The sequence below is a fragment of the Mustela nigripes genome, chromosome 7, assembly GCF_022355385.1.
Source record: "Mustela nigripes isolate SB6536 chromosome 7, MUSNIG.SB6536, whole genome shotgun sequence".
Lineage (NCBI taxonomy): Eukaryota > Metazoa > Chordata > Mammalia > Carnivora > Mustelidae > Mustela > Mustela nigripes.
This window is the reverse complement of record NC_081563.1, coordinates 7,605,492-7,618,108: the sequence shown is the minus strand read 5'-3', so window position 1 is coordinate 7,618,108 and position 12,617 is coordinate 7,605,492. Positions and strand designations below refer to the sequence as shown.

Genomic DNA, 12,617 nt, shown 5'->3' with positions numbered 1-12,617 from the left:
TTGGTACTTGGTTGTGCCTTCAGAAAAGTCATTGTATATATTTGATTAATAATTGACCAGAAAACGAGGATAGTATGTCTCTCTCTGTAATGATATGATGCTGGAATATTTCCAGCCATTGCCTTTTTGTGGGATATAAAAGAAAAGATTTAGATGTCTATAGTTTTAAAAAATACAAATAGGAACTATAGTGACATAACAAAATCTGCTAAGAGGCAAGAATAATTTTGTGTTTGAAATTCCTTTAATTCCATCTCATTCACCTGGCAGTTCAGTTGTCTACATCTTATCTATAATTGCTGAGGTGGTTTTAAGAGTTATAAGAATATGTATAAGAAACTTTTTTTTTTTTTTCACCTGGAAGATGTGGTATAGAGTATAATGTTTTATGATGCCACATTACCCCTCCTGTCCCAGCACTTCAAACACAAATAAGTATTTAAAAGTGGAAAATAAGTTGCTATAATAGAAAGCCTTGGGACGCCTGGGTGGCTCAGTTGGTTGGACGACTGCCTTCGGCTCAGGTCATGATCCCGGAGTCCCTGGATCGAGTCCCGCATCGGGCTCCCAGTTCCACGGGGAGTCTGCTTCTCTCTCTGACCTTCTCCTTGCTCATGTTCTCTCTCACTGTCTCTCTCTCAAATAAATAAATAAAATCTTTAAAAAAAAAATAAAATCCATTCATTTCCATCTTAGTTAAAAAAAAAAAAAAAAAAGCCTTGATTGAAATTTTGCAAACTTGAGGACGACTTTCTTACTCATTTTTATCTCATGGTGTAATCAAGGATTAGGTCAGGATAAGGGGGGTTCTAGAGTCTTGGTAAAATTCATCAGCCCCACACCGTGTTTTTCATGATGTTTCTACTACTTTTCTGTATAAAATTTTAAACAGAGTTTTAAGGAAATCTCATTTGCTTTTTAGTTACCTAATTCATATTTGAGCATCATTAATTAGTAAGAAATGGGATATATTAAATGTGTTTCTGTTGGGAACTTTAATTACAGTTTTGTTCTCAAAGGAGCTCAGTATCCTTCATATGGCCAATTTAGTTAAATGTGATAATGGACACAAAAATGTAAAATACTTAGCAATAGATTTAGCAAGAAATATAAATAGAATATATATAAATAACACTTTACTGGAGGAAATAGAGAATTTAAGTTGATGGAGAGGCCTACCTTACTTCTTGGATGGGAAGTAGTCAGTTCTTCCCAAATATAATCTGTTAATCCCTGTAAAAATTCCAATTCAAAAATGAAACAGATGGGATCAGGAGGGAGACTAACCGTAAGTGACTCTTAAACTCACAAAACAAACTGAGGGTTGCTGTGGGGAGGGGGGTCGGGAGAGAGGTTTGGGGTTATGGACATTGGGGTGCTATGGTGAGTGCTGTGAAGTGTGTAAACCTGGAGAATCACAGACCTGTACCCTTGGGGATAAAAATACATTTTATGTTTATAAAAAAATTTAAAAATTAAAAAAAAATTCCAATTTAAGTTTTGGGCACAAGCAACATTTATTTGAATTCCAGAGAGCTTTCAGGGAGAATAAGACCATATGATTTGTAGGAGGCGGAGAACAGTAAAAAGTTTTGGAATTTAAAATAGGATATGTTTTCAGTAGAGATATGGAGAACTATAGATAATAAGTTTTCCGAAGTCTGAATTTATTTAAGTGTGTTCTGTAGTACCTTCTATCTTGAACATTTAGATTTTACTATGAGTTACAAAATGTACTACAGAAAACATTAGAATTTAGGGGAAGAAAAAAATTAACCATGTAACTCCATCTTGGTACCACATTCTCTATATTCACTTTGCTGTATTTCCATTCAAAATATTTCATATGCATAGTCCCTTAAGTAGAATTATCATACATTCAATTTTATATTTTGTGCTTTTCTTTTAACATTAATATATTTTTTAAAGATTTTATTTATTTATTTGACAGTAGATGGAGAGGCAGGCAGAGAGAGAGAGAGAGAGAGAGAGAAGCAGGCTCCCTGCTAAGCAGAGAGCCCGATGCGGGACTCGATCCCAGGACCCTGAGATCATGACCTGAGCTGAAGGCAGCGGCTTAACCCACTGAGCCACCCAGGCGCCCCTAACATTAATATTTTAAAAATAAATTTATTCATCTGTCAGAGAGAGAGTGAGAGCGTGCACAGGCTGGGGGCACAGCAGGCAGAGGGAGAATCAGGATCCCTGCTGAGCAAGGAGCTCAATGTGGGACTCCATCTCAGGACACCAGGGTCATGACCTGAGCCAAAGGCAGACACTTAACCAGCTGAGCCACCCAGGCGTCCCTTTACATTAATATTTTGTATTACTTTTTATATAGTCTTTATAGCCATCATTTTTTTTAAGATTTTATTTATTTATTTGACAGAGAGAAATCACAAGTAGTCGGAGAGGCAGGCAGAGAGAGAGAGAGGGAAGCAGGCTCCCTGCTGAGCAGAGAGCCCGATGCGGGACTCGATCCCAGGACCCTGGGATCATGACCTGAGCCAAAGGCAGCGGCTTAACCCACTGAGCCACCCAGGTGCCCCAGCCATCATTTTTAATGATTGCCTAGTATAGCTGTAACAAGCCTTAGTAAAATTGTAGTTTTTCTTTTCCAGATTTTTTTAGGTTGCTTTGAATTTCTCGCTATTAGAAATAATATTGTTCTTAACACTTACGTGTTGTAGGTAATCTTTCCCAGATTTTAAGTGGCTGAAATAAAATTTCAAGCTGTATAAAGTTGAAATAAGATTGAAAACTACTTGGGAATAAAAAGAGTTTGTTAAATTGATTACCATATATGTGCATTCATAGCAAAAATAGATACAGTGACTAGTAGTTTTCAGACTTAACCCTTGTTTCATTTGGCTTCATAAACAATACTTAGTTGGTTGTCAGACTAGCCCTGTGATTTAGATATTGTCTTATACAGATGTTGAAAATGAATCTTTTTTTTAAAAAAAGATTTTATTTATTTATTTGAGAGAAAGATCACAAATAGGCAGAGAGGCAGGCAGAGAAAGGGGAGAAACAGGCTCCCTGCTGAGCAGAGAGCCCAGTGTGGAGCTTGATCCCAGGACCTTGAGAGCATGACCTGAGCCGAATGCAGAGGCTTAACCCACTGAGCCACCCAGGCGCCCCGAAAATGAATCATTAAGAATTAAAAGAGTTATGGCATTAAATTAGTAATGAAACTGTTCTTGGTTCCACCTGTTAGAATCAAAGATGTGCTGATAGGGGGCGCCTTTGTGGCTCAGATGGTTAAGCGTACTGCCTTCAGCTCTGGTCATGATCCCGCAATTCCCAGGATCAAGTCTGGTATACTAGCTCCGAGGAGAGTCTGCTTCTCCCTCTGACCTTCTCCCCTCTCATGCTCTCTCTTATTCTCTTTCTCTCAAATAAATAAATAAAATCTTAAAAGAAAAAAAAAAAAAGATGTGCTGATAGGTTTAGATGTTAGAGTCAAATATAAAACACTTTTAAGTCTGCATCTTTTGAATTATGTAATCCCTAAATGCAAAGTATGTATTTATGTGGTATTGAAAATAGTGGAAATAATAATAACAACTAACCTTCATTGAGTGATTGCTCGATCGTATGGATAGGGTCTGTTTGGGGATGAAACTGAAATTTTAACTTCCCAACTTGTGGAAATGATCTTCTGTATTTAGGTTCTTGGTGGGTGAAAATCATATGGGTAAACTTCTAGTTATGAAATGAAAGATATGATTCTGTTGGTTTAATTACCTAAACAACTGGCTGGAAACAGGTTTGGAGGACTGTTGTTTTTCTCTGACTGTAAATGTGACCAAGTTGTTTTACCTTTTAGTAAAAACGTACTAGTTAACAAAACTTTATGTTTTACTTTCAAAATTTGAAGAATGCTGGAATAGCTCTATTGTTAGAGTGGCTTGTCTCTTTTCCTCTCTGTCTAGACATAAATCCACAAAGATATAATAAATGTAGCTTTGTGTTGTTGGCCACTATCATCTCCAAAGTCCCTATTTACTATTATTATTATTACTATTGGTAGCAGTATTAATATTTTCTTGGTGTAATTGTTACCTTGAATGAGCAGGAGTTTTTTGGGGATGGGGGAAGGAGAGTCCCAAAGTCTATATATGATACTTAATTTTATAAGTTATAGATATGCAAAATATTTTTTAAGTCTGGTTGTTTACAGTCAGTATTAGAATTGCAACTCTGACTTTATCTGCTAGTAGTTTTTCAGCTGAATCCCAGTATTAAGTAGGAATAGGATTCAGCCAGATGACATATTAACTATTCTGATAATGGGGTGGTATAGTTACTGATTTTCTCTTTAATTTTAATTTTATTTAATCTTATTTTAAGTTACTGATTTTCTTTTTTATTCTACAGGGAGCAGTAAAATACTGTGTATGCCTTGAGGAGGAGAACCTTGTTTTTAAAAGAAATGATAACAATTATTGATTTATAAACCAAAATATAGTTATACAATTTGATGTTAATTTTATTCATGTGTTTCTGAACAATATACTACATATTATGAATAGTACTTTGATTCATATCTTCCCATTGACTTAATATTTTTGGCAGGAAAAATTTAGAACCTAGGTAAAATTTAAAAATACTAATAATTACTTAAAGCAGATTAAATCCAATCCCAACCCTGCTATTTTCTAACTGCAACTCTGAGAAATTACGCTCTCCAAGCTTAATTTCTTCAGTTAAAAAAATGATGTTAATAACACCTACTTCTACAGTCAATGTGGCGAATTCAGTGAATTACATGAGGTGATATTATGGAAGGTGTTTGACACAGTGTCTGTTATGGCTGTTTGTATTATTATCAACATAGGGCACTCTCACCGTTGTACTGTTTTAACTCTGTACTTAATTTTTTTACTAATTGTTTTTTAAAACTTTAATGAAATCAACTATGTGATTCTTTGCACATTCTTTTAAAATTAAAGTATGTTGTATTTTGTGAGCGTCTCATAGAGATTTCAGTCTTTTAGCACCAGGACTGGGGCCAGGCTGAGGCCTGTGAGGCACTTGCCATAGGCACAAAACTTAAGGGGCTGCCAAAACCCCACCATGATCAAGATAAACAATATTTTATCCCAATACTTAGTAAATGCAGAAAACCATGATGAACAAAATATAAAAATCAAAATATTAAATAAAGGTAGGAACTGGGGGAATGCTGTGCTAAGAGCTCTTTACCTGGCTTCCAAGATAACACAAATCTTGATTTTTTTTTTCTTTCCTTACTGATTCCTTCTTAGTCCTCTGTTCTTCTCAATCTCATAATATTGGTATATCCCAGGACTCAGTTCCTTGATCCTTTTTCACGTGTCTGTACTTACTCCTTTAGTGATCTTACTCAGTTTTATAGTTTCAAGTATTTCCATTTGCTGACAACTCATAATTCTATACAATTTTCAGCTATGGGTTATGTTGTGCTGCCTTTAACAATTGGAATTCCTAGAATAGTGTCTCCATCGTTTTATTTACCACTTCAGACAATCCAGGTTGGTGAAGTCTTTCCAGACTTTTTCCTTTTTTGGGAGGTGAAGGAGAGGAATGCATTTTTTGGGGACATTTTAAAAACAGATATTTAGAAGCAATATATAGTGACAGTGAAAACAAGTCCAGTACTCCATTCTTTCTTGACAATTAAAATTTAAAAGGCTCTTCATTCAGGAAAAGTTAGAAAAATAGGAAATTACATATGTATTTTCCACCATGATAGTTATAATGGGAGAAGTTGGGTGTTGGCTTGTACCCATTTATTCTGGAAGACAGTATTATAATGCGCTGTTTGCCTTCCTTTGATGCTGACTCTTCACTTATAGACAACCATGGTCCAGTATTGGAGCTGATTCACATTTATCAGCCAGTTATATTAGAGATGTAACTGGGCAACCTCTGGGAGCTTAGCCTCAAGACTTGATTGTCAGCTATATCTGACATACCTAGTTAGGCAGTTTTGTATAAAACTTGGGCTTTTTCAGTCTCTTTTAAGGGCTGGGATTTTTATTTCAGCTAGTGTTTTCCCAGTGATCAGTCTGGTTTTGGCCCTCTTACCACATTTTGGCCCTTTTCATTCTCAGTCATTGGTTTTACTATTCCCTGCCCTGAAATCCTCTGGATGTTTGTGCCTTTGGCTCCTATTCATTATTTAGCATTTTTCTCTCTGGTCCTTGAATATTTTGTGGTGCTGGTGTTTTGTTTTGTTATAGCACTTTTAAATGTTCTCTTTAAAAAAAATTTTTATGGGCACCTGGGTGGCTCAGTCTGTTAAGCGGCTGACTCTTGATTTCAACTCAGGTCATGATCTCAGGGTTGTGAGAGCCGAGCCTGGTGTTGGGCTCTATGCTGGGCATGGAGCTGCTTAGGATTCTCTCTCTCTCCCTCTCCCTTTGTCCCTTCCCCCAGTTGATGCCCCCTCCCCAAACAAACCAAAGCAAAACTCTTAAATGTTATCCTATGATTTCTATGCTTTTGGAAGTGATGAAAGGGACAAATAGTGTTAATTTTCTTAATTGCTTTGAAGTTTTGGTAGTTTGGAATTCTTTTTAAAATTTCTTTATCTCAGCTAGTAGCACTTTTTAAGAAGAGAATCAGAGTTGAAATCACAGACGCTGAAAAAAAAAATCTTACTACCTAAGGTTTATGTAAAACTACGTAACAAGGAAGGCCATAGACATAGATAGGCTTTCAGTTATTTCCTGAGCTAACCCAGCCACTGGATCTCAGTATTAATTTTTGTACTGAAAATACTGGTGTCTAAAAAAAAAAAAATATAAAACTTCATGTGTAAATGTAAGTTTATAAGTATATATTACTCCCTACATTTTCTTCAAATATAAATTTTTAGCAGATTATAGTATCATTCAGAAATACTATATAAAAATAAAACAATGGGGGCGCCTGGGTGGCTCAGTGGATTAAGCCGCTGCCTTCGGCTCAGGTCATGATCTCAGGATCCTGGGATCGAGTCCCGCATCGGGCTCTCTGCTCAGCAGGGAGCCTGCTTCCCTCTCTCTCTCTGGCTGCCTCTCTGTCTACTTGTGATTTCTCTCTGTCAAATAAATAAATCTTTAAAAAAAAAATAAAATAAAACAATGTACAAATGAGGTAGTATTTGATCTTTAAAAAATGGCTTAAAAAACAAAATGAAATTATTGATTAGTTGAATACTTGCTGTAATGTTAGAACTGCTGAGAAAGCTCTCTGACTCTACACTGATGGGGGATGTTATAGGAAAAATTTATAAACTATTTCAGGATTTTCTTCTCAACTGTTTAATCTTTATATAATCCCATCTTTTTATGATAACTTGTGGAGAGGATGTGGGGTAAGTGAGGATTTAATCATTTTTTTTTAATTTTTTTTTAAAATATTTTTTATTTGCTTATTTTGAGAGAGAGAGAGACAGAGTGAGAGAGAGCATGAGAGGGAGGTCAGAGGGAGAAGCAGACTCCCCATGGAGCTGGGAGCCCGATGTGGGACCGGATCCCAGGGCTCTGGGACCATGACCTGAGCCAAAGACAGTTGCCCAACCAACTGAGCCACCCAGGCGCCCGGATTTAATCATTTTACTAATGTGAAGCTAGAAGCATGTACTAATGTGAAGCAAGTTCTTTTTTCCAAAGGATTTTTTTCTTCGTAATGTGTAGATGGAGATTTTAATGTAGTTACTTTTAACATATCTGTATGAAGTGTTGATATTCCATTTGAAAAGTCTCTGAACGAGAGGAAGATACTTATTCTTGTAGTAGAAGCTTTTGCCTTGTCAATTAAAATTTTTCTTCTTGTGAAGGTTAATGGAGGTATAGAAAAAGTCTTTCCAAATAAATGTACCTTTCTTTGACTTAAAGTCATTAATTATATATATAATCTAAAAATATAAGTCATTCAGATTTTACATTTTAAACTTAGTAAAATAGCAAAATTATACCAAAGAGTTACAGCAATAATTTGGCACTTAATAGCCTACTATGCTAAAATGCTGGAATCCTTAAAAAGCAGTTCAACTGCCCTAGAGAGGGGAATTTTGGGTATGTGTGAGATCTCAAAATGTGAAAGTTACAATCTTAACTTCACTAGAAATTGGATATTTACTACTTTTTTTTTAGTGTTTTTTTTCTTTCAGTTTGAGAATCAAGATTGCGTTTCTGATTTTCCCCCTTCTCAGATCCCTAAAAGGCATCTTTATTGCTGTTTTATTTTAAAAAGCCTTCAGCTTTTTAAGCTCCCTGTTTTCTCTTCCAGGCTCTGGTCAGTGTTAGTCTGGTCGTTGAGACTAGGGGGATGAGTTATATATATATGGGACCTTTAGTGTTGGGTAGTATTTGATATGTCATTTCCTAGTAGCATGACCTTGGAAAAGTCAAAGTTACTTAATTTAAGTCTTAGTTTATTTTTAGAGTGAAGAATATTTCTTCATGCCCTCTTCAGAGTTACTTGGAGATGAAGCAGTATATGCAGTAATGTTTTAGAAATACTGTTACCTTCACAAGCGTATCCTTTGAATAAAGACTTTTTTCTTACTATTTTTTTTCACCCCCCAGCAAATTATATGTAGGTACTTTTTCTTATTTTGATTATAAATTTAATGTGTGCTTATTGTAGAAAGTATGAAAAATATAGGAAACTTTAAAAAATAGTAATCTGAATAATGCATCATCCCATTTTTATGTTTTTAAGGGAAATTTAGTTTTGAGGCTGAGTTCCCTGAGGGGAAGAATACTTAGGGTCATATTTATTGTTAGATTTTTAAAAAAGATTTTATTTATTTATTTGACAGAGAGAGAGAGAGATCACACCGTAGGCAGAGAGGCAGGCAGAGAGAAGGGGAAACCAGGCTCCCTGCTGAGCAGAGAGCCCGATGCGGGGTTCGATCCCAGGGCCCTGAGATCATGACCTGAGCCAAAGGCAGAGGCTTAACCAACTGAGCCTCCGAGGTGCCCATATTTTTGGATTTTTCTCTTCTTTGTGTGCATTAGGCAAAAAAATAATGCTTGTCGAGTGAATGGGAGTTTTCTTAGTGTGGGTGAATTTTTTTAATTAAATTTTAGGTGTATAGCTTTATAATTTGACATCTGTATACAGATGTTACCCTTCTGGTAACCACTAGTCTGCTCTCTGTATCTGCAAGTTTGTTTTTGTTCTGTTTTGTTCATTTGTTCATTTTTTAAAAAAGATTCCATATGTAAGTGGAATCCATAGGGTATTTGTCTTTCTCCATCTGACTTATTTCTCTTAGTATAATATCCTCAAAGTCCATCCATGTTATTGCAAATGGCAAAATTTCATTCATTTTTATGGCTGAGTAGTATTCTATTGTATATATACTATCTTTTTTATCCATATACCTATTGGAGGCCACTTGGTTATTTCTGTATCTTGTCTATTGCAGATAATTGTGCAGTTAGCTTAGGGTGCATGTATCTTTTCAGATAGGTGTTTTCATATTCTTCGCATCAATATCCAGAAGTGGGATATCTGTTTCACATTGTAGTTGTATTCTTAATTTTTTGAGGAATCTCCATATTGTTTTCCAGTGTGGCTCTGCCAATTTACAATCCCATCAGAAGTGTGAGAGGGTTCCTTTTTCACCACATCCTCTCCGACATGTTATTTCTTGTCTTTGATATTACCTATTCTAATAGGTATTAGGTGATGTCTCATTTTGGTTATGATTTGCATTTCCCTAATTATTAGTAATGTTCATCTTTTTACGTACCTTTTGGCCATCTGTATGTCTTCTTTGGAGAAATGTTTCTTCAGATCCTCTACCCATTTTTTAAATCAAGTTTTTGGGTTTTTTAGTTGTTGAGTTGTATGATTTCTTTAATTATTTTAGGATAATAACCCCTTATTAGATATGTGGTTGGCTGACCTTCTCCCATTCGGTAGGTTTTCTTTGCTGTGTAGAAGCTTTTTGGTTTGCTGTAGTCCCATTTGTTAATTTTTGTTTTTCATTCCTTGTCTACAAAGATGTTACTAAGACCTATGTTAAGAAGCTTACCACCTGTGTTTTCTTCTAGGAATTTTATGGTTTTCAGGTCTTATATTCAAGTCTTTAATCCATTTTGAGGTAATTTTTGTGTATGGTGTACGATAGTGGTTTTGTTTCATTACTTTGCCATTGAGCTACCCTGTTTTCCCAATACCGTTTATTGAAGAGACTGTCCTTTCTCCATTATAGGTTCTTCCTCCTTTGTCAGAGATTAAGTATCCATATATATTTTAGTTTATTTCTGGGCTTTCAATCTGTTCTGTTGCTCTGTGTGTCTGTTTTTGTACCAATACCATACTGTTTTGATTACTGTAGCTTTGTAGTCTAGTTTGAAATCTGGGTGCATGGTGTCTCCAGCTTTGTTGTTTTTTCTCAAGATTGCTTTGCCTCTTTGGTACCTTTTGTGGTTCCATACAAATTTTACAGTTATTTGTTATAGTTCTCTGAAGTATGCCATTGGAATTTTGATAGGTATTCCTTTGAATCTGCAGATTGGTTGGCTGGTATGAACATTTCAACAATGTTAACTCCTTTAATCCTTAAGTAGAGAATATCTTCCCATTTATTTGTTTCTTCAGTTTCTTTCATGACTGTCTTAAGAGTTTTCAGTGTGCAGGCCTTTCATCTTGGTTAAATTTATTCCTAGGCGTTTTTTTCTTTTTGATGCATTGTAAATGGGATTATTTTCTTTAGTCTGTATTCGTTAAAGTCAGAAACTTGGTGAAATTTTCCTGGACATTTGAAGAGAGAGAGGAAGACATCTGACTAGCAAAAATAATAGAGGATACATATTTTCTTTTTAAGATTTTATATTTAAGTAATCTTTATACCCTGTGTGGGGCTCAAACCCATAACCCTATATTCTACCAACTGAGCCAGCCAGGCACCCCAGGGGATGCATATTTTAAGATGACATTTTTCTAGGGGCAGGTGAGTAACTCAGTCTTTGGTTAAGCATTCTTGACTTCTGATTTTGGCTCAGGTCAAGATCTCAGGTTGTGAGATTGAGCCTGGCCTCTGACTCTGTGCTGGGTATGAAGCCTGCTTAAGATTCTCTGTCCCTCTTCTTCTGCCTCTCCCCACCTCTCCAAAGAAATAAACAAATAAAGACCTACATACAAAAATGCCATTTTTCTATTGGCTAAAATAACAAATGAAAACATGATAGGATCATTCTTCTTCTAGCAGAAGTTAGCAAACAAGTTAGGGCTGTTATACGGAGCCACTGGGCAATTTCATATCAAAATGGATTGATAGCAAGAATAGCTTATAACAAAAATTTAAGACTTTTTTTTAATATTTGGAAATTGTAACAACTTTCTTTTTCCTTTTCTATTTTCTGTTAAACAGGATGGCTTAAATTCCTTGGTCCTTGATTTGGATTTTCCTGCCTTGAGGAAAAACAAGAATATAGATAATTTTTTAAATAGATGTGAGTAAACTTTATATTTGATCCTATCACTATACTTTTGATGAGATTTATATTACAGTTTATACATTGTTAACCTTAAATATTTTTTAGTTTGCTATTTGGTTTGTTTTTAAATTACAAGGATTTTTTATTTTCAAAGCAAAACTGCAGAACTAGTTGCAGTTTGTAAAGTAGGTAAAGTTCAAGATTTTGTATAAATTATTAAGACTAATGATTTCAGGATAGGTTATTTATGGCAGTTCAAAGAGCACTTTTAAATTAATATTACCAATATTAAGACTTAGGTTTACATTACCCAGGAGACTTAATGAGCTTTATGTTTGTATAAATGTAGACATTTCAGTCTAGCTAATGAAAGATAATGTGATAAAAATTGTTGTATATGCAATAACTTAATATTTGCCAGTATTGATGTTGCAGTGAAGGTGTAAATGAAGTTGAATTCTAAGGACAGATTCTCAAAAATAATTCAGTATTTAGTAAGCAACACAGTGAGCTTTTTAAGTTGGAATTGTCAGAGACTGGGCTGTTTTCATAATTAAACAATCTTGACTAGTTACCATATCTATCATATGTGATTACTACCATTCAGAGAAGTAGGCTACTAAGTTTATTACTAAGATTAGCCTTGCAGGTAATGTCATAGCAGCTCTTTGCCATGATTCACAATGCGCTCTAGGACTATGTGGGTCATCACTGTTCAGCTGTCATCTTGTCAAGCAACAGAGTCAGAAATGAAATAGCTTCACTGCTGCTTTTTGGTAGTTAGTAATGTTTGTTTTATATGTGTTAATAAACTGTAGAGTTTTGGTTCTTTGATGTAAAGTTAGTATGTATCTTACATTTTAAAATAGTAACCTTTGAAAACTGACAGATTTAGCTAAAAACTGAATATAGTTTCTTGAACTAAAAATCTGCTTACAAATATAGAATTATTTAAAAGTATTGCTTATAAATATGATCTTTTAATTACAGATGAGAAAATTGTGAAGAAAATCAGAGGGCTACAGATGAAGGCAGAAGACTATGATGTTGTGAAAGTTATTGGAAGGGGTGCTTTTGGTGAAGTGCAGCTGGTAAGAATGTGTTGTTCTGTTCTGTTCTTTTATTTTTAAAGCGGGGTTTTGTACGATATCAGTAGCCTCTGAGTAGATCTTATTTTTATGCCCG

At 35.2% G+C, this 12,617-nt stretch overlaps 1 protein-coding gene across 1 annotated transcript in view; it reads left to right on the top strand.

Moving 5' to 3' along the window:
• Positions 1–12,617, top strand: part of ROCK2 (Rho associated coiled-coil containing protein kinase 2) — a 141,702-nt gene that overhangs the window by 50,293 nt on the left and 78,792 nt on the right. The window contains exons 2-3 of the mRNA XM_059405159.1: positions 11,366–11,447; positions 12,423–12,523. Of these exons, the coding sequence (XP_059261142.1) occupies positions 11,366–11,447; positions 12,423–12,523 (183 nt within the window). The remainder of the gene's footprint in view (positions 1–11,365; positions 11,448–12,422; positions 12,524–12,617) is intronic.